This window comes from Scyliorhinus canicula, chromosome 21, assembly GCF_902713615.1.
Source record: "Scyliorhinus canicula chromosome 21, sScyCan1.1, whole genome shotgun sequence".
Classification (NCBI taxonomy): domain Eukaryota; kingdom Metazoa; phylum Chordata; class Chondrichthyes; order Carcharhiniformes; family Scyliorhinidae; genus Scyliorhinus; species Scyliorhinus canicula.
Genome location: NC_052166.1, coordinates 15932085 through 15955114, shown reverse-complemented (window position 1 = coordinate 15955114; position 23030 = coordinate 15932085). Strand labels below are relative to the sequence as shown.

Here is a 23030-nt window from a genome sequence, read left to right as displayed (position 1 = left end):
GTTATGGGCATAGGGTGGAGGTGTGGGTTTGGATAGGGTGCTCTTTCCAAGAGCCGGTGCAGACTCGATGGGCCGAATGGCCTCCTTCTGCACTGTAAATTCTAAGAAATAGATCCTTGCGGGACACCACTGGTCACTGACCTCCAGGCGGAATACTTTCCATCCACTACCACTCGCTGTCTTCTTTCGGCCAGCCAATTCTGTATCCAGACAGCCACATTTCCCTGTATCCGATGCCCGCTAACTTTCTGAATGAGCCTACCATGGGGAACCTTATCAAATGCCTTACTGAAATCCATATACACCACATCCACTGCCCGACCTTCATCAATGTGTCTCGTCACATCCTCAAAGAATTCAATGAGGCATGACTTGCCCCTCACAAAGCCATGCTGACTATCTTTAATCAAACTATGTTTTTCTAAATAATCATTAATCCTATCTCTCTGCATTCTTTCCAATATTTTGCTCACCACAGACGTAAGACTGACGGGTCTGTAATTCCCAGGGATTTCCCTATTCCCTTTCTTGAACAGCGGAACAACATTCGCCTCCCTCCAATCATCCAGTACTACTCCAGTGGAGAGTGAGGATGCAAAGATCATCGGCAACGGCGCAGCAATCTCCTCCCTCGCTTCCTGTAGTAACCTTGGGTATATCTCGTCAGGCCCAGGGGACTTATCTATCCTTTTTTTTTTGTGGACACTATGGGCAATTTATCATGGCCAATCCACCTAACCTGCACATCTTTGGACTGTGGGAGGAAACCGGAGCACCCGGAGGAAACCCACGCACACACGGGGAGGATGTGCAGACTCCGCACAGACAGTGACCCAAGCCGGAATCGAACCTGGGACCCTGGAGCTGTGAAGCGATTGTGCGGGGACTTATCTATCCTGATGCTTTTCAAAATTTCCAGAACATCCTCCTTCTTAATAGCAACCTGTTTGAGTCTATTAACCCGGTTCACATTGTTCTCATGAGCAACAAGGTCCCTCTGTCTAGTGAATACTGAAGCAAAATATTCATTTAGGGCCTCCCCCATCTCCCCAATCTCCCCAGACTCCAGGCACAAGTTCCCTCCACTATCCCGAATCGGCCCTACTCTTACTCTGATCATCCTCTTATTTCTCACAAGTGTAGAACGCCTTGGGGTTTTCCCTAATCCTACCCGCCAGGGCTTTTGCATTCCCCCTTCTAGCTCTCCTCAGTCCATTTTTGAGTTCCTTCCGGCTACCTTGTAACCCTCGAGAGCTGAGTCAGATCCTTGCTTCCTCAACCTTACATAAGCTTCCTCCTTCTTCTTGACTAGAAGCTCCACTTCTCTTGTCATCCAAGGCTCCTTCACCTTACCATTCCTTCATAGATAGAACAGTACAGCACAGAACAGGCCCTTCGGCCCTCTATGTTGTGCCGAGCAATGATCACCCTACTCAAACCCACGTATCCACCCTATACCCGTAACCCAACACCCCCCCCCCCCCCCCCCCCCCCCCCCCCCCCCCCCCCAACCTTACTTTTTAGGATATTAAGGGCAATTTAGCATGGCCAATCCACCTAACCCGCACATCTTTGGACTGTGGGAGGAAACCGGAGCACCCGGAGCAAACCCACGCACACACGGGGAGGACGTGCAGACTCTGCACAGACAGTGACCCAGCTGGGAACCGAACCTGGGACCCTGGAGCTGTGAAACATTGACGCTAACCACCATGCTACCGTGCTGCCCTCGTCTCAGTGGGACAAAACTATCCAGCACTCGCAGCAAGTGCTCCTTAAACAATCCCCACATTACTGTTGTGCATTTCCCCAAGAACAATTGTTCCCATTTTATGCTCCTCAGCTCCTGTCTAATAGCAGTATAATTTCCCCTCCCCCAATTAAATACCTTCCCATACTGTCTGCTCCGATCCCTCTCCATGACTATGGTAAAGGTAAAGGAGTTGTGGTTACTGTCACCAAAATGCTCTCCCACCTAGACATCTGACACCTGGCCTGGTTTGCTGCCGAGCACCAAGTCCAATATGGCCTCCCCCCTAGTCGGCCTATCAACATATTGAGTCAGGAATCCTTCCTGTACACACCTGACAAAATCTGCTCCATCCAAACCATTTGCACTAAGGATGTTCCAGTCAATATTAGGGAAGTTGAAGTCACCCATGACAACAACTCTGTTACTTCTGGACTTTTCCAAGATCTGCCACCCAATCTGTTGCTCTATCTCTCTGCTGCTATTGGGGGGTTCTGTAGAAAACTCCCAATAAAGTGACTGCTCCTTTCCTGTTTCTGACTTCCACCCATACTGACTCAGTAGACAAACCCTCCTCAACTACCTCCTTTTCTGCAGCTGTGGTGCACTCCCTAATTAACAGTGCCACTCCCCCTCCTCTTTTACCTCCCTCCCTATTCTTCTGAAAACATCTAAATCCTGGAACATCTAATAACCATTCCTGCCCCTGTGAAATCCATGTCTCCGTAATGGCCACAACATCGTAGTTCCAAGTACTGATCCATGCTCCAAGTTCATCTCCCTTATTCCTGACACTCCTTGCATTGAAACAGACACATTTTAACCCATTCCGCTGAGTGCAACTTTGGCCTATCAACTGTCTATCCTTCCTCACAGACTGGCTGCATACTATTCTTGCCTGTTCAACAGCTGCCCTGCCCTCTGATCCATAGCTCTGGTTCCCATTCCCCTGCCAAATAGTTTAAACCCTCCCGAAGAGCTCTAGCAAACCTCCCACCCAGGATATTGGTGCCCCTCCAGTTTAGGTGCAATTCGTCCTTCATTTACAGGTCCCACCTTCCCCAGACGATATCCCAATGATCCACATATCTGAAGCCTTCCCTCTTGCACCAGCCCTGTAGCCACGTGTTCAGCTGCACTCGCTCTCTGTTCCTTGCCTCACTTGCACGTGGCACCGGTAGCAATCCTGAGATCACTACTCTGCTTGTCCTGCTCTTTAGCTTCCAACCTAACTCCCTAAAATCACTTTTTAGATCCTCATCCCTTTTCTTAGTTATGTCGTTAGTGCCAATGTGCACCACGACTTCTGATTGCTCACCCTCCCCCTTAAGAATCCTGTAGACTCGATCCGAGACATCCCTGGCACCCGGGAGGCAACATACCTTCCAGGAGTCTCGCTCGCGACCACAGAATCTCCTATCCGTTCCCCTAACCATTCAGTCTCCCTATCAGTATTACTTTTCTATTCTTCCCCATCTCTTCTGAGCCACAGAGCCAGACTCAGTGCCAGAGACCTGGCCGCTGGGCCCTTCCCCGGTAGGGTGTACCCTGGGTGTGACTACCACCCTGTAACTCTTAATGTGAGTTAAGGGAGGTATCCACACCAGGGAGGGTTCATCTACTGAGTGATCTTGATGAACAGACTCTATCAGTGGAACTGCCTACTCCTCATCCTATTTCTTATGACTGCACAAAAGTCTTAACTGTTTCCTTTGGCATTATTTGTTCTTTCTCCAGTTCCTTTCCAGTCTGTCTAATGCCATTTTCCACCTGCCCACTCCCTCTGACCACTTATGGCACTGCCTGCCCTCACTTTCTCACATGCCTACATTTTAAATTTCTTTACTTAATCTGTTCATCCAGCAAACTCCATTCTTTTGAGCATGGCCTTTTTACTAGTGGATCATTTTGTTTTGTACTGTGTCCTGATCTCCTGCAGAAGCATCACAATTGCATCAGAGCCCAATTCTGACCTCGTCCCACGGGAAGTAGGAGCCTCACTGGGAGTAGGAAAGAGTCACTTATGCCAAATTGTGCCCCCCGCCCCCCAACCCCAACAGTCCAGGATCTGTTTGTGCATCTCCTCCCATGCATCTTATGAGTGGATGGTGGGGTTTGGCACTTTTTTGAAAATTCATGTACGGGATGTGGGCATCGCTGGTTAGGCCAGCATTTATTGTGTTTAAGAAGGTGGTGGTGAGTTGCCTTCTTGAACCGATGCAGTCCTTGACGTGTAGGTACACCCACTGTGCTGTAAGGGAGAGAGTTCCAGGATGTTGCCCCAGCGACAGTGCAGGAACAGCGATATATTTCCAAGCCTTGGTGGTGAGTGACTTGGAGCGGAACCTCCAGGTGGTGGGGTTCCCAGGTATCTACTGCTCTTGTCCTTCTAGATGGTAGTGGTGGTAGCTTTGGAAGGTGCTGACTAAGGAACCTTGGCGAGTTACTGCAGTGCATCTTGTAGCTGGTACACACGGCTGCCACTATGCATTAGTGTTGGAGGATTGACTGTGGCAACCCCGAGGAGATGTGGGCGCACAGTGTTGGCACCTTGGACTTTATGATGGTTTAAATTTGATCTTCTTTCCACACCTGCAGGCGGGAGGCCCATGGGCCGCTACCAAAGCGAGACCACCTGTGGCGGAACATCCAGCCGGCGACAGGCCCGAAATCGGAGTGAGCTCAGGCGCCACACTATAACCAGTGGGGTCGATTATGACAGGGTGAGTCACAGCCTCAGTCAGGGCAATAATCTCTCATTGTTATTCAGCTGCAACAGCCATGGACCTGGGTGTGGGGGGGGGGGGGGGGGGGGGAGGCCCTCGGCCCAAGGATCTCACTGCTGGCTTCACTGCTGCATTCCCAAAATAATGGGCGGAATTCTCCGCAGGGGGTCGAATTCGTGAAGGCCGTCGTGAACTCGGCCGAGGTTCAAGGCGGCCTCGGAGCCCGCTCCCCGCACCTAATTCACCCCCACCCGGGGGGGGCTAGGTGCGGGCCTCCGTCTTTCAGGGCCGTGACCTTGTCGCGCCGAGAATGTGAAGTCATCCACGCATGCGTGGGTTGCCGGTTCCAATCCGCGCATGCGCGGATGACTTCATCGCGCAGACGGCACAAACCCGCGCATGCGCGGTGGCTGTCTTTCTCCACCACCGCCCGGCAAGACGTGGCGGCTTCATCTTGCCGGGTGGCGGAGGGGAAAGAGTGCGTACGTTTTGGACGCTGGCCTGACGATCGGTGGGCACCAATCGCGGGCCTGTCCCCTCACAGTCGCGGTGCTCCAATCCAAATCGGGCCCCTAGATGCCCCAAACGGGCATCTGGTGCCCGTTTCATGAATGCAGCGACCAGGTGTGGTTGCTGCCGTGGTGAAACGGGCGTGAAGGGCCGGCCACTCGGCCCATCGGGCTTGGAGAATCGCCGTCGGCGAGCGGCGATTTTTCCGAGCCGGGGGGGGGGTGGGGGGATCACTGGGGGCGCCAGGGGGGTGTAAAAAATGTCGGGAGGCCCTCCCACGATTCTCCCACGCCGCGTGGGGAGGGGAGAATTCCGCCCAATGTTTGTTACACTTGCAGCACAAAATTGGTTGTTAAAGAATTTGGGATGTCATAATAAATAGTTGCAGGGACAGGCCTCGAGCCTGCTCTGCTATTCAATATGATTGTGGCTCATTGTCTGCCTCAATTCACTTTCCCACCGGACCCCCATATCCCCTGTTCCTCTGAGAGATGACAAATCTGTCCATCCCAGCCGAGAATACAGCTATATTCAGCTACCCTCTGTGACCGAGAATTCCAAAACGACTGAGTGAAGACATTTCTCCTCATTTCAATCTGAAACAATCAGCCCATAATCCTGAGACTGTGCCCTGGTGTTCTTCACTTCCAGCCAGGGCAACCCCCTGGGGCCTCCCCTTTCCAGCCCCTTGCAGGGAATGTGAAAGGTTCTATACGAATGTGTGGCTATATTCATTCAGTGTCCCTGTCGCATAACTGACAGATATTTTATTTTCATTTAATACTCTGCTGTAATTGGCGGGTTTGCGGTACGGTTCCTGTGCTGTGATTGGCTGGTTTGTGGTACGGTTCCTGTGCTGTCATTGGCTGGTTTGCGGTACGGTTCTTGTGCTGTGATTGGCCAGTTAAAGGCGGCATGGTAGCACAGTGGTTAGCACTGTTGCTTCACAGCTCCAAGGTCCCATGTTCAATTCCCGGCTCGGGTCACTGTTTGCGGAATCTGCACGTTCTCCCCGTGGCTGCGTGGGTTTCCTCCCACAAGTCCCAAAAGATGTGCTGTTAGGTAATTTGGACATTCTGAATTCTGCCTGTGTATCTGAAGAGGCGCCGGAATGTGGCGACTAGGGGCTTTTCACAGTAACTTCATTACTTACTTGTGAGAATAAAGATTATTTAAAAAAAAATATTCCTGACACTGTTTTGATTTTTCTGCAGCTCAAGTGCATGAAGGAGCTGGAGCGGGAGAAGGATGCCTTGCTGCAGGGTCTAGAGATGGTGGATTCTGCCCGAGGCTGGTACATCCAACAGATCCAGGAAACCCAGGAGCGCCAGAGGAACATCAGCAAGTCAGCCGCTGGCAGTGTGAGTAGGTCCTGGGAGAGACTGATCTCTATGCAGTGACTGAAGGCGAGCTGATTCACAAGCCAAACTCCTGGCACATTTCCTGCTCTTTGTATAAACTTTAAGGAATCTATTTTCTGCTTTGAGTACAATTAGCAAATCATTCTGCTGGTTTGAGATGTGTTTATGTGGTTTTTTTTCTCCTCTCCCCATCCTTCTCTAAATCTATCATCGTAACCCTCCTCCCTTCTGTATCCTCCCTTAAATACATCAATAATATTCACTTCAGCTGCTCCCTGTGGGAGTGGGTTACACATTCTCACCGTTCTTCGCATAAAGTGGTTTCTCCTAAATTCTACATACGAATGTTTGAGCTCAGAGCACCAGGCCACTCGGCCCCTCGAGCCTGCTCCGCCATTCGATAAGATCATTCTGATCTGATTGTGACCTCAACTCCACATTCCTGCTGATCCCTGATAACCTTTCACCCTCTTGTTAGTTAAAACTCTATCCAGTTCTGCCTTAAAAGTATTTAAAGATTCTGCTTCCACTGCCTTTTGAGGAAGAGAGTTCCAGAGACTCCCTCTCCTGTGGGAGAAATCTCCTCATTTCCATTTTAAATGGGTGACACCTCATTTTTAAACAGTGACCCTCTGGTTCTAGATTCTCGGACAAGAGGAAACATCCTCTCCGCATCCATCCTATCAGTACCCCTCAGCATCTTAAAGGTTTCAATCAAATCGCCTCTGACTCACAAGACAACCCACCCTTCCCTGGTATCAGTCAAAGAAAGTAAAGCCGCCAAAGTCCCAGATGACCATAGGCTGCTTTCCCCCATGAGAGGGAGAGCCGATTGGTGGTGATTTACCTGAGGGTCAACACGCCTCCGGTGAGGGTCAAGGTTGAAATACCTCAGCCGGTACGGGGATTGAACCCACACTGTTGGCCTCATTCTGCATCAGAAGCCAGCTAACCAGCCAACTGAGCGAACCCCCCCCCCCCCCCCCCCCCCCAATCCCGATTAGTAAACCTTCTATGAATGCCTTTGAACGCATTTATATATTTCCTTGAATAAGGAGACCAATACTGTACACAATACTCCAGATGGGCGGCATGGTGGCACAATGGCTAGCACTGCTGCCTCACAGCGCCAGGGACCTGGGTTCAATTCTGGCCTTGGGTGACTGTCTTTCTGGAGTTTGCATGTTCTCCTTGTGTCTGCGAGGGTTCCCTCCCACAGTCCAAAGATGTGCAGGTTTAGTTGATTGCCCGTTCTAAGTTCTCCCTTATAAATGTTAGGTTTAATGTTTAGTGATTCATGCGCTCGGGCACCCAGATCCCTCTTGCATCTCAGAGCACTGCAATCTCTCACCGTTTAGATTATATGCTTTTTGTATTCTTCCTGCAAAAATGGACATTTTCCCACATCGTACTCCATTTGCCAGATTTTTGCCCTATTACGATCCTGGAACTGGACAGAATCCCCAATATTTAATTTTAATTTTGTAAGGCGGTGAGGAAAAGATACCTCACTCCAGGAGTGATTTCACTGAAAATAGGGATATGGACATTAAAACAAACCTTATTGCTGATACAGTATTAAAATCTTTAACATCACACCAGAAAGTAGCTTACAATTACCCCTTAAACAATACTACTCAAAACAATACTACTCAACACTCAATATAATACCCTTAATTGCTCTCTTTATTCACATTTAAACAACAAGAAAATAGACCATCTCCGCTCTCTATCCACCTTAAATGCCAATGGCACAGAGGAATACTTGCTTTACAGAGTTACTCTTTGAGAAGCAGATCTCTTGACAATGCTTTAACAAATAGATCTGACTCCGGTCTGACCAGTCGGCACTGCTTTAAATACCGTTAATCTCTTTTAACTAATCCACAGTGAGAACAAACTGCCTTACTTGCTCTCCGCTTCAGCCAGATCAGACCTGAAAAATGCTTTCTCAAAATGCCTGATGCCTTAGTTCCATCCAGCAATTACATCATCTCACTCGATAATGACCTCTCAGGGAATCCCCTTAATCAAAGCATAATTGCATCATCCCAAGTTTTTACGATGGTTAAGTGTACCTCAGGCTCCAAAAAGCTTTGTTGTCTTTCAAACCAAGATTACTTTAGAAACATGACTGCAGCAGTCAAACACACTCTGACCCAGGCTTTTAACCCTTTACTTCACCAAATACTTGCAAAACAGTATATCCAAAATCCTACCTTCATTACAGCACACTCACTTCACCCCTCTATCTCCCTTTATAACCAACCTTTTTCTCAAGTTACTTCCCTACCTGTTGTCAGCAAATTTAGCAGCCATACCTCAAGCCCCTTCTTCCAACTCATTTATGTAAATCTCATTTTGAATTTTGGATGACTGGTGTCCTCTATCCTATAATTCAAACCACTTGTGTCTATTTCCGTAACTTTAAAATAACTCATTACATCACCCCTCGGCCGTAGCTTTTTGAGAAAAGGAGACCTTTCCTTTTCTTCATAGGTGTAACAAAACATAGGAACATGAGGACCCCATCCACCATTCAATAAGATCATGGCTGATATACTTGCCTTTGCCACGTATTCCTCAATGTCTTTGGATAACAAATATTTTGTCAACCTCAGAATGGTCTGAGACTTTTTGCCATTACTCCCTAATCGTTGCCTTCAATTCTAGGAACCAGATGGGGTTTTACAACAGTCGGTGATAGTTTCACAGCACCATTACTGAGATCAGCTTTCAATTCTAGATAATTTTATTGAATTTAAGTATTTAAAGCATAGAATTGTAAAGAGATATTGATGGTGTCTAGGCAAGAGTGATTCAAATAGCCAAATACGAGATTATTCCGCTGCTGCGATGGGTTTGAACCCATATCCTCAGGGCACTAATCCTGGGCCTCTGGATTAATAGTCCAGTAACTACCTCCCCCAGTGCTTCTATATCCTTTATAGTGGCCAGAACTGTGCATCGTACTCCCAAGTCTATTGTAACCTAGGTTAAATACAAGTTTAGCGTGACCTTACTTTTAAATGAATACTATTTCTCACAAAATAAACCCTGGTTCTTTTTTTAAAATACAATTAGCGTACCCAATTCATTTTTTCCAATTAAGGGGTAATTTAGCAGGCCAATACACCTAGCCTGCATATCTTTGGGTTGTGGGTTGGGTTGTGGCAGCAGGGTAGCATGGTGGTTAGCATAAATGCTTCACAGCTCCAGGGTCCCAGGTTCGATTCCCGGCTGGGTCACTGCCTGTGTGGAGTCTGCACGTCCTCCCCCTGTGTGCGTGGGTTTCCTCCGGGTGCTCCGGTTTCCTCCCACAGTCCAAAGATGTGCGGGTTAGGTGGATTGGCCATGCTAAATTGCCCGTAATGTCCTAATAAAAAAAGTAAGGTTAAGGGGGGGGTTGTTGGGTTACGGGTATAGGGTGGATACGTGAGTTTGAGTAGGGTGATCATGGCTCGGCACAACATTGAGGGCCGAAGGGCCTGTTCTGTGCTGTACTGTTCTATGTTCTATGTTCTAAACCCACGCAAACACTGGGAGAATGTGCAAACTCCACACGGACAGTGACCCAGAGCCGGGATCGAACCTGGGGCCTTGGTGCTGTGAGGCAGCAGTGCTAACCACTGAGCCACTGTACTGCCCATAAACCCTGGTTCTTAGTTTGCTTTAGTTATGGTTTTAATGATCCTCATTGCAACTTTTAGTGATTTGTGCATTCGTACCCCCCGATCCCTTCTCTTCCCCAGCCCATTTAGATTCTTCCATTTGACATACTAATTCCTCTTGACAAGTTCTAGTCATAATAATCAACTTCATTAATGTCACTAATGTCACAAGCAGGCTTACATTAACAATGCAATGGAGTTACTGTGAAAATCCCCTAGTCACTACATTCCGGCACCTGTTCAGGTACACCGAGGGAGAATTCAGAATGTCCAATTCACCTAACAGCACGTCTTTCGAGACTTGTGGGAGGAAACCGGAGCACCCGGAGGAAACCTACTCCGACACGAGAGAACGTGCAGACTCCGCACAGACAGTGACCCAAGCTGGGAATCGAACCCGGGTCCCTGGCGCCGTGAAACCACAGTGCCAACTACTGCGCTACAGTGCTGTCCCGAATACCTCTGCTTAGGAAGGTGACATTTAGGGGTGGCACGGTGGTGCTGCTGTCTCACAGCGCTGAGGACCCGGGTTCGATCCCGGACCCAGGTCACTATCCGTGTGGAGTTTGCATACTCTATCCATGTCTGCGTGGGTCTCACCCCCACAAGCCAAAAATGTGGCCATGCTAAATTGCCCCTTAATAAAACAAAAAGGATGTTGACATTTATTTTCCAATCGTATTCCCATTTTCAAGTACATTGATGACTTTTTGTCATTTGTGGCAGGTCTTCTCAGCGTTGACCACCCTCTTAAATTAGTCATGATGTGGAGATGCCGGCGTTGGACTGGGGTGAGCACAGTAAGAAGTCTTACAACACCAGGTTAAAGTCCAACAGGTTTGTTTCAAACACGAGCTTTCGGAGCACGGCTCCTTCTTCAGGTGAATGAAGAAGGAGCCGTGCTCCGAAAGCTCGTGTTTGAAACAAACCTGTTGGACTTTAACCTGGTGTTGTAAGACTTCTTACTGTCTTAAATTAGTGTCATTGGCAAATTTCAAAATTGTGATTTTTCTTATTTTATTCCTATCTAAATCTAAATTGTTGTTGGAAATGAGCAGTTCCAACGCAGACATCTGCTCCAAACACCCTTTACCCTCATTCTCTGCCTTTTGCACTTCCAGGTCAGCTATTCTACCATTTGTCCCCTGATTCCGTACGTCCTGACTTTATTCATTATGTGGTACCTCATCAAAAGCCTTTTGTAGCCTTCGGTTTACCTAATTTCTGTTTACTCCCTATTACATCCTCCAAGAATTCAGATGAGATTGGTCAAGTAAGACTTTCCTTTTTGAAATTAGCGTCAACTTTACAGCATAATATTTGGTTTGGGCTATATTTCTACTTTTTCCTTTAGTCAATATTCCATTATCTTCCCCACATCAATGTGAAGCTGACTGGTCTCCAGTTCCCCCGACAATGTGTTGTTAAATTGTTGTCAAAGTTTACTATCTGCCACTCCTCTGGTACTGCACCTTATACGTAGCTGTGTCCCTGCTATGCCTTCCCTACTTTATTTCAGAAGGTACAGAGGTGTTCTATCTGGTTCGGGGGTTTTATCCACTGAGTTCAAAAATTTAATTCAATAATTCTCCTCGTCTCATTTTAAATGTGATGATTTCATTTCTAATTTTGTCTTCTGATGCCATGTCCCCCTAATCTGCCTCCCTGCTAAATGCTGAAGCAAATTAATATTTCATGGAACCCCTACGGTGCAGGAGGAGTCTGTTCGCCCAGCAGGTCCACACCTACCCTCCGAAAGAGCACCCTACCTAGCCCCACTCCCCCGCCGTATCCCCAGAGCCCCGTGACGAGTTGCTCAGGCTAATCCTACCTAACCTGCATATCTTTGGACTGTGGGAGGAAACCTGAGCACCCGGAGGAAACCCACGCACACACGGGGAGAACGTGCTAACTCCACACAGACAGTGGCCCGAGGCCAGACTGAACCCAGATCCCTGGCGCTGTGAGGCATCAGTGCTAACCACTGTGCCATCATGCCGCCACCGCTACCAATGATTTTATCCTGTTCGTGTCTGAGTGCCCCATTCCCATCCTTACTTATTTGAATTGATCTAGAATATTTTAATGTTTTGTTTAATATTCTTTGATAAATTAATTTTGTCGTTTCTCTTCACTTTGCCAATTATCTATTTTTCACTTTTCTCCTAAACTCTTGTGTTCCTGCTTGTCGTACCCCGCTTCTTTCCACCTATGTCTTGTAAGTTTCTCTTGCCTTGGCCTTGATTTTTCTCAAGTCATTTATTCACTCGCCGTGTCTCAGTCGTACGTAGCTTGTTCTTATTTTGTTTTGAGCAGAATATATCTTTCCTGGACAGTCTCCTATTGTTCATGGATAGATAGAATTTACAGCGCAGAAGGAGGCCATTCGGCCCATTGAGTCTGTACAGCCCTTGGAAAGAGCACCCTAGCTAAGCCTACACCTCCACCCTATCCCCGTAACCCAACCTTCTGTTTGGACATTAAGGGCAATTTAGCAAGACCAATCCACCTAACCTGCACATCTTTTGACTGTGGGAGGAAACCGGAGCACCCGGAGGAAACCCACGCAGACACGGGGAGAATGTGCAGACTCCGCATAGACAGTGACCCAGCATGGAATCAAACCTGGGACCCTGGAGCTGTGAAGCAGCAGTGCTAACCACTGAGCCACCGTGCTGCCCTTTCTTTGTCAATTCTTGTCAATATTGTTTCCTCAACTTCTATTCTCAGACCTTCGCAAAACTAGTTTGCGTCCAATCTCTTATCAATTTATATCTTCTATCCGTATTATATTATGGTCACTGTTGTCTAGATGTTCCCCAACTTTTACTTCTCTAATCTGCTTTGATTTATTCCCCATTACTTGATCCAGTAGCAAATTCTCCCATTCGGGGCTTTTTGCATTCTGGGTTAGATAGGATTCCTGTGCACGTTGTAGGAACTGTGTTCATTTATCCCTTTCGCCAAGCTCTTCTGGCCAATTTTTGGGTAGTTGAAATTTCCTATGGGTTATTCTACATTTTTATTTTTAGACATTTTGTGATTTATTTTATTGTTTTCCACAGGCTCCCTTCCAATATTAGAAAGTTTGTAAACTTCAGCTATTGGCCTGATTGGACCTTTTATCTCGGTCTTGCTGAGGACTATGCTGTTATTTTGCCATTATGTTAGGATAGAATCCCAAAGTGCAGAAGGAGGTCATTCAGCCCATTGAATCTGCACCGACCATCCGAAAGAGCACCCCACCCAGGCCCATTTCCCCACCCTATCTACGTAACCCAGTAACTCCATCTAACCTTTCGACACTTGTGGGGCAATTTAGCATGGTGGCACTGTAGCACAGTGGTTAGCACTGTTGTTTCAGCTCCAGGGTCCCAGGTTCGATTGCTGGCTTTGGTCACTGAAGGTGAAGCCCACACCTTCACCTTATCCCCGTAACCCAGTAACCATACTAACCTTTTTTTGGACACGGATGGCAATTGACCATGGTCAATCCACCTAACCTGCACATCTTTGGACTGTGGGAGGAAACCGGAGCACCCGGAGGAAACACACGGGGAGAACGTGCAGACTCCGCACATTCAGAATGACCGGAGAATATGCTAGAGTCCACACAGCCGGTCACTCAAGGTCAGAATTGAACCCGGGTCCCTGTGAGGCAGCAGTGCTAACCACTGTGACATCGGGCCGCAGTGTAGTCTGAACGTAACTTTAATCTTTATCTAACTGGTACTGAAACTACATTTTTGCAGCAAGAGGAGGCCATTCAGCTCTTCATGTCCATGCTGTCTCTCTTCAAGAGCATCTTGGTTAATCACCCCCCCCCCCCCCCCCCCCTTCCCCAGTGGCTCAGCAGTTTTTCCCTTTAGGCAATTATCCAATCCTCTGAAAGCCGCAACTAACTTTGTCCATCCAGTGTCTCAGCTGCCTCCTCAGTCACTCCGCCTTCAGCAGCATCTTCCTGAATAAGACAGACACAAAGCATTCTTTTAATGCCTCCAACATTCTTCCTTTTTTAGTCCATAATCAGCCACACGCCACCTCTGACGATCCTGTTACTATTGAAATATTGACAGAAAACTCTTCAATCCATTTTTATGTCAGCTGCCAGTCTCTTCCCATACTATCACTTTGCTTCTCAATTCCATTTACCTTTCTTGTCTCCCCTCTGAACCTTCTATAACCAGACTGGTTTCACCTCTGTTCTCATCTTGACATCTGTTCTATGCACCTTTCCTGTTCCACCGCAGTCTCTCACGTCATCCAGAGAACTCTGGATTTGATTGCCCTACCTCCCTCACCGCAATATTCCTCGACTGTACCCAAGTAATCTTTTTTTTTTATAAGGACAGCACATCAATCTTTGATTCCAGTTTAATTGGGTAAAATACGTCCTCATCCCATTGACATTGGCTCTGACCCAAGGAATCATTTATCCTTGTCCTTTACAGAGCCAACCTAAACTAAAACAAACCGTCCCTGAGGTGTTTTCCCCACTGACATTTAATCTATTTGATCCACTACATTCCCCAGAACCAGATCCCGAAATCTTCTTTTCTCACTGGGCCGGAGACACGTTGATGGAGAAAATTCTCCTGAACGGTCCTGGGAGTCTTTGATGGGGACAGTGTAGAGGGAGCTTTACTCTGTATCTAACCCCGTGCTGTACCTGTCCTGGGAGTGTTTGATGGGGACAGTGTAGAGGGAGCTTTACTCTGTATCTAACCCCGAGCTGTACCTGTCCTAGGAGGGTGTAATGGGGACAGTGTAGGGGGAGCTTTACTCTGTATCTAACCCCGTGCTGTACCTGTCCTGGGAGTGTTTGATGGGGACAGTGTAGAGGGAGCTTTACTCTGTATCTAACCCCGTGCTGTACCTGTCCTGGGAGTGTTTGATGGGGACAGTGTAGAGAGAGCTTTACTCTGTATCTAACCCCGTGCTGTACCTGTCCTGGGAGTGTTTGATGGGGACAGTGTAGAGGGAGCTTTACTCTGTATCTAACCCTGTGCCGTACCTGTCCTGGGAGTGTTTGATGGGGACAGTGTGGAGGGAGCTTTACTCTGTATCTAACCCCGTGCTGTACCTGTCCTGGGAGTGTTTGATGGGGACAGTGTGGAGGGAGCTTTACTCTGTATCTAACCCCGTGCTGTACCTGTCCTGGGAGTGTTTGATGGGGACAGTGTGGAGGGAGCTTTACTCTGTATCTAACCCCGTGCTGTACCTGTCCTGGGAGTGTTTGATGGGGACAGTGTAGAGGGAGCTTTACTCTGTAACTAACCCTGTGCCGTACCTGTCCTGGGAGTGTTTGATGGGGACAGTGTGGAGGGAGCTTTACTCTGTATCTAACCCCGTGCTGTACCTGTCCTGGGAGTGTTTGATGGGACAGTGTAGAGGGAGCTTTACTCTGTATCTAACCCCGTGCTGTACCTGTCCTGGGAGTGTTTGATGGGGACAGTGTAGAGGGAGCTTTACTCTGTATCTAACCACGTGCTGTACCTGTCCTGGGAGTGTTTGATGGGGACAGTGTAGAGGGAGCTTTACTCTCTATCTAACCCCGTGCTGTACCTGTCCTGGGAGTGTTTGATGAGACAGTGTAGAGGATGCTTTACTCTGAATCTGACCCTGTGCTGTACCTGTCCTGGGAGTGTTTATGCTCATTCTGGGTGCCTGGGAGGTGAAAGAAATAACAGTTGTCACAGATTGGAGGACCAGAGGCTGCTCTCCCTTTTGACAGCTTACCTGAGGGTGACCACACCTCAGGCGAGGATGAGAAGGGGTCTTCATGGATAACCTCAGTCGGAATTGAACCTGAGCTGTTGGCCTCCCTCCTCATCAAGAACCAGCCCTCCAACCATCTGAGCTAACCGCCCCCCAGAGGTCATGTGCCATTGTCCTCGCTGTGCCCATTGCCCTGACAATGGAAGTTGGTGTTGTCCGTGGAGTGTTTGCATGGTTACTGCTCCTCGGTGTACATAGTTTACATAGAACATACAGTGCAGAAGGAGGCCATTTGGCCCATCGAGTCTGCACCGACCCACTTAAGCCCTCACTCCCACCCTATCCCCGTAACCCCATCTAACCTTTTTTTTTGGTCACTAAAGACAATTTAGCATGGCCAATCCACCTAACCCGCACGTCTTTGGACTGTGGGAGGAAACCGGAGCACCCGGAGGAAACCCGCGCAGACACGGGTAGAACGTGCAGACACCACACAGACAGTGACCCAGCAGGGAATCGAACCTGGGACCGTGGCGCTGTGAAGCCACAGTGCGAATCACTTGTGCTGCCCACTGTAGGGTGTGATGGATTGTGTTCAGGCCGAGTTTGGTGTTTGTCTGCTAAGAGCTGAATCTTGAGTTGTGGATTGAGGAGGTGAGTGCTGAGCAGTGATCATTTTTGTTTTCATCTCCTCCTGCAGGACGCCGATGCTGAAGGAAACACGGTACGATTGGAGCAACTACTGTCCAAGCTGCAGGAAGTGAAACGCTGCCTTGCTGACCTGACTTCCTGCCCTGCTCAGGTCAGTTCTGGTGAAATAATCCTCCCCACCCCCACCTCACCCTCGCCCTGACCCTCCACCCACCCACCCCCACACCCCCCAATCACCAATCCCTGGATCGGTGCTCTGTCCCTGAGCCGCAGATTATCTCTGCATGGACTGTATCTGTGTCACAGCAAAGCTCTCCCTCCACTTCCAATTACTCACTCCCCCAGGGTGCTGAGGTTTTACTGCTGAGTTTAGCTGCTGCAGTGTCTTTGTGCACCTCGCCCACTTAGCCTTTCTTCATCTGACAGCCTAGCTGATGGAGTGATGGCTAACTATTTGACTACTACAGGCATCACAGCAGTGCTGACCTGCCTCAGTGAGCTATTGTCAGTTGGTTGTGTGGGTCTCTGATACTTTTCCGTGTGAACTCGGCGTTTTTGTCCGACTGACACCGAAGCTTTGGGCGCCTCAGCTCCCGAGTTTTTGAGTCAGAGAATCGCTGCGTGCACCTGGGAATGTCGTGCACCTGGGAATGCCGCGCACCCATGTTGAGCAGAGCACTCAACAGCAAAGTACCCGGTGACTGTGGTGACGGCTGGTGCCAGCAATGGGTCAATTCGCCACACCTCCGGGCCCAGGAACCGAATCGCGCACTGCGGGACGGTGCTGACCGATTGGTGAAGAATTTGTAATCTCTCTCAGGTGAAATGTTAAAACTGAACACCCCCCACCTGCCCGGTGGAATTATGTCAAAGAAGGGCAGGCAAGTTATCCCTCGTGTCCTGGTCAATATTTATCCCTGAATCACCAGGTTCTGTGGGAGATAGCTGTCCACCGATTGAATGTTGTGTTTTCTGCGTGTGAAGAGTGACTAACAGCAAAAATAATTCACTGCTACAGAACCTTTAGAAGCTGCTGAGCTTGTGAAAGATGCGATAGAGAATGTTAGTCCATTCACCACAGTCCAGATCCCTGTGGGTAAATGCTGATGAAAGGAGCCCACCCCTAGATGACCAGCCTCCATTCTAAGTGTTGCTGAAAGACTGGGTTAAACAGGAAATAGTTCTTCCATGTTTATGATTAAGATACTCGGCAAGAATTCATTCTTTCTCCTTTTCTTGAGATGCACTGGGTGGATGGGACAGGGTAAGGTGAGCTTTCCTCTGTACCTAACCCCGTGCTGTACCTGTCCTGGGAGTGTTTGATGGGGACAGTGTAGAGGGAGCTTTACTCTGTATCTAACCCCGTGCTGTACCTGTCCTGGGAGTGTTTGATGGGGACAGTGTAGAGGGAGCTTTACTCTGTATCTAACCCCGTGCTGTACCTGTCCTGGGAGTGTTTGATGGGGACAGTGTAGAGGACGCTTTACTCTGTATTTAACCCTGTGCTGTACCTGTCCTGGGAGTGTTTGATGGGGACAGTGTAGAGGGAGCTTTACTCTGTATCTAACCCCATGCTGTACCTGTCCTGGGAATGTTTGATGGGGACAGTGTAGAGGGAGCTTTACTCTGTATCTAACCCCGTGCTGTACCTGTCCTGGGAATGTTTGATGGGGACAGTGTAGAGGGAGCTTTACTCTGTATCTAACCCCGTGCTGTACCTGTCCTGGGATTGTTTGATGGGGATAGTGTAGAGGGAACTTTACTCTGTATCTAACCCCATGCTTTACCTGTCCTGGGAGTGTTTGATGGGGATAGTGTAGAGGGAGCTTTACTCTGTATCTAACCCTGTGCTGTATCTGTCCTGGGAGTGTTTGATGGGGACAGTGTAGAGGGAGGTTTACTCTGTATCTAACCCCGTGCTGTACCTGTCCTGGGAGTGTTTGATGGGGACAGTGTAGAGGGAGCTTTACTCTGTATCTAACCCTGTGCTGTTCCTGTCCTGGGAGTGTTTGATGGGGACAATGTAGAGGGAGCTTTACTCTGTATCTAACCCCGTGCTGTACCTGTCCTGGGAGTGTTTGATGGGGACAGTGTAGAGGGAGCTTTACTCTGTATCTAACCCTGTGCTGTACCTGTCCTGGGAGTGTTTGATGGGGACAGTGTAGAGGGACAATGTCTGTAATTTCTTGCAGTTGTGTTTGATTGATGAGCATGCTGTTGTTTGTGAATTGGGAAGTTGTAGGAAGTGTGACTTGTCCAGTTTGTGTGATCCTGTGACAGCTTTCCCCTTTCTCTCTGATGATTGGATGCTGACATTAATCTCTGGTTCTGTAGTGTCTGTGTGGTTTCAAACACTGATCTCCTGCTTCACAGAGACTGGCCAGATCGTCCACCGCAGTAAATGTACACGATTGCCATGCCCAATGCAGCATTCCGGCTCGCGGGAACACTCCACAGGTAGTCCTCATGCTGAAAGAGCAAAACCGACAGCTCACACAGGTAAAGTGTCAGGATCGGGAGGAGGGCCATTCAGCCCTTGAGGCTGCTATCCGTTTCAGCTGGATTAGGGCGGGTCAGTATCTTGCCTCATGTACTTTTATACCCTCATTAACATCCATCAACCTCTGATGTGAAATCTCCAACTGCCCTCCGGCCTTCACAGCATTTGGGGACAGACCGGCATGGGTCACTATCTGTGCCGAGTCTGTATGTTCTCCCAGTGTCTGTGTGGATTTCCTCCGGGTGCTCCGGTTTCCTCCCACAGTCCAAAGATGTGCAGGTTAGGTGGGTTGGCCGTGCTAAATTGCCCTTGGTGTCCAAAACAAAAAGGTTGGGGGGTGGGGTTATGGGGATGGGGTGGAGACATGGGGTGCTCTTACCAATGGCCAGTGCAGACTCGACGGGCCGAATGGCCTCCTTCTGCACACTGTAAATTCTATGATTCCCACTCTGGTACTGCCCCCTGTCCCCCCTGAATAGGCCTGGCTCTCATTTCAGGTTCTGCTCCTCCCCCTCCATTAGCTTCTTTAATTATTACTTTTGTCGCTGCTGAATTGGTGAGGTTTAAACCAGAGCTCTATACAACTGGGACATAACTTCCACCCTGTGTATCGCAGCTCTATTGAGATCGAAGCTAACATTCCCGTAGCTTCTCCAATTATTAATTTTGTACCGGCTCAATTGCTTTTTGTGATTTCTTTCCTTGAGCCTGTAAATCACTGCTCATCCACAGTTCCCAGCTTCTCCCCATTCAGAATAATTCCCCACTCCATCACTCTTTGTCCAATATGGGTGAGCTCACACTTTGACACAATAAACTCCGGCTCCCACAGTTAGACCCAGTCCCTTTAGTAACCTGCTGTTCTCGTCCACACTAATTACTGACTCCTAACTTAGTGCTGTCAACAAACTTCAATAGACAACTCTCTATATCGACGGAACTCTCTGTATCGACGGAACTCTCTGTATCGACGGAACTCTCTATATCGACGGAACTCTCTGTAGCGACGGGGAACTCTCTGTAGCGACGGAACTCTCTGTATCGACGGAACTCTCTGTGGCGACGGGGAACTCTCTGTAGCGACGGGGAACTCTCTGTAGCGACGGGGAACTCTCTGTAGCGACGGGGAACTCTCTGTAGCGACGGGGAACTCTCTGTAGCGACGGGGAACTCTCTGTAGCGACGGGGAACTCTCTGTAGCGACGGGGAACTCTCTGTAGCGACGGGGAACTCTCTGTAGCGACGGGGAACTCTCTGTAGCGACGGGGAACTCTCTGTATCGACGGAACTCTCTGTGGCGACGGGGAACTCTCTGTAGCGACGGAACTCTCTGTATCGACGGAACTCTCTGTATCGACGGAACTCTCTGTATCGACAGAACTCTCTTTTTTTTTTAAATAATTTTTATTGAAGAGATTTTTCAAAATACAAACATTTTAACCCTCCCTACATTTACATTTAAATTATAACAAAACAAAGTCAAACCCCCCTACTTAACAAAAAAAGTCCCCCCCACCCCCTACTCGCGCCCCCCCCCCCCCCCCCCCCCGCCGGCGAACCGACAGTCAGACCAACTTATCATTTCTAACAGCGTCCTCGGGCAGGCCTTGCCCGTGCCACCACCGCTACCGTACTTCCTTCGTCGTTGTCCCTCCCCCCCCCCCCCCCCGCCCTCCCCTCCCCTCCCGGGTTGCTGCTGTCACGGCCTCAGTTTCTATCTCTGATCCAAGAGGTCTAGGAAGGGTTGCCATCGCCTGGAAAACCCCTGCACCGACCCTCTCAGGGTGAATTTGATCCTTTCCAATTGGATGAAGTTTGCCATGTCGTTTAACCAGGTGTTAACACTCGGAGGCCTTTCGTCCCTCCACTGAATCAGGATCCTCCTCCGAGCCACCAAGGACGCAAAGGCCAATATTCCAGCCTCCCTCGCCTCCTGTACCCCCGGTTCCACCCCAACCCCGAAGATCGCAAGTCCCCATCCTGGCTTGACCCTGGACCCCACCACTCTCGACACCGTCCCTGCCACCCCCTTCCAGAACTCCTCCAGTGCCGGACATGCCCAAAACATATGTGCATGATTCGCAGGGCTTCCCGAACATCTAATACACCTGTCTTCACCCCCGAAAAACCGACTCATCCTTGTCCCCGTCATGTGGGCTCTATGCAGTACCTTAAATTGAATGAGACTTAGTCTCGCACATGACGACGACGAGTTGACCCTCTCCAGGGCGTCTGCCCATGTCCCGTCCTCTATCTGTTCCCCCAGCTCTAACTCCCACTTATCTTTCAGCTCCACTACTGGTACCTCCTCCACCTCCTGCATAATCTTATAGATGTCCGAGATCTTCCCCTCCCCGACCCAGACCCCTGATAGCACCCTATCACTCACCCCCCTGTCGGGAAGCGCGGGGAACCCCTCTACCTGTCGTCTGGCAAATGCCTTCACTTGGAGGTACCTGAACGTGTTCCCCGGGGGGAGCCCAAATTTCTCCTCCAGCTCTCCCAAGCTCGCAAACCTCCCCTCTATAAACAAGTCCCTCAGTTGTCTAATACCCGCCCTCTGCCAGCTCTGGAATCCCCCTCCTGTATTTCCCGGCGCAAATCTGTGGTTCCCTCTTAGTGGTGCCCCTATCAGACCTCCCACTTCCCCCCTGTGTCGCCTCCACTGCCCCCAGATCTTGAGGGTGGCCGCCACCACCGGGCTCGTGGTATACCTCGTGGGAGGGAGCGGCCATGGTGCCGTTACCAGTGCCCCTAAGCTTATGCTGCCGCAGGACGCCCTCTCCAATCGACAGAACTCTCTGTATCGACGGAACTCTCTGTATCGACGGGGAACTCTCTGCAGCGACGGGGAACTCTCTGCAGCGACGGGGAACTCTCTGCAGCGACGGGGAACTCTCTGCAGCGACGGGGAACTCTCTGCAGCGACGGGGAACTCTCTGCAGCGACGGGGAACTCTCTGCAGCGACGGGGAACTCTCTGCAGCGACGGGGAACTCTCTGCAGCGACGGGGAACTCTCTGCAGCGACGGGGAACTCTCTGCATCGACGGAACTCTCTGTATCGACGGAACTCTCTGTATCGACGGAACTCTCTGTATCGACGGGGAACTCTCTGTATCGACGGGGAACTCTCTGCAGCGACGGGGAACTCTCTGCAGCGACGGGGAACTCTCTGCAGCGACGGGGAACTCTCTGTAGCGACGGGGAACTCTCTGTAGCGACGGGGAACTCTCTGTAGCGACGGGGAACTCTCTGTAGCGACGGGGAACTCTCTGTAGCGAGGGGGAACTCTCTGTAGCGACGGGGAACTCTCTGTAGCGACGGGGAACTCTCTGTAGCGACGGGGAACTCTCTGTAGCGACGGGGAACTCTCTGTAGCGACGGGGAACTCTCTGTAGCGACGGAGAACTCTCTGTAGCGACGGAGAACTCTCTGTAGCGACGGGGAACTCTCTGTAGCGACGGGGAACTCTCTGTAGCGACGGGGAACTCTCTAGCGACGGGGAACTCTCTGTATCGACGGAACTCTCTGTATCGACGGGGAACTCTCTGTAGCGACGGGGAACTCTCTGTATCGACGAACTCTCTGTAGCGACGGAACTCTCTGTATCGACGGGGAACTCTCTGTAGCGACGGGGAACTCTCTGTAGCGACGGGGAACTCTCTGTAGCGACGGGGAACTCTCTGTAGCGACGGGGAACTCTCTGTAGCGACGGGGAACTCTCTGTATCGACAGAACTCTCTGTTGCGACGGGGAACTCTCTATATCGACGGAACTCTCTGTATCGATGGGGAACTCTCTATATCGACGGAACTCTCTGTATCGACGGGGAACTCTCTGTATCGACGGAACTCTCTGTAGCGACGGGGAACTCTCTGTAGCGACGGGGAACTCTCTGTATCGACGGAACTCTCTGTATCGACGGGGAACTCTCTGTAGCGACGGGGAACTCTCTGTATCGACGAACTCTCTGTAGCGACGGAACTCTCTGTATCGACGGGGAACTCTCTGTAGCGACGGGGAACTCTCTGTAGCGACGGGGAACTCTCTGTAGCGACGGGGAACTCTCTGTAGCGACGGGGAACTCTCTGTAGCGACGGGGAACTCTCTGTATCGACAGAACTCTCTGTTGCGACGGGGAA

General features: G+C 49.7%; 1 protein-coding gene across 2 annotated transcripts in view; it reads left to right on the top strand.

Moving 5' to 3' along the window:
* sapcd2 (suppressor APC domain containing 2) overlaps window positions 1-23030 on the top strand; it is a 31064-nt gene that overhangs the window by 5184 nt on the left and 2850 nt on the right. The window contains exons 3-6 of one of the 2 annotated variants that reach the window (XM_038781751.1): window positions 4349-4473; window positions 6201-6347; window positions 16437-16538; window positions 18761-18844. In XM_038781751.1, coding sequence (XP_038637679.1) covers window positions 4349-4473; window positions 6201-6347; window positions 16437-16538; window positions 18761-18844 — 458 coding nt within the window. Of the gene's footprint in view, window positions 1-4348; window positions 4474-6200; window positions 6348-16436; window positions 16539-18760; window positions 18887-23030 lie in introns of both variants that reach the window. The other variant, XM_038781750.1, reaches the window with a different exon arrangement.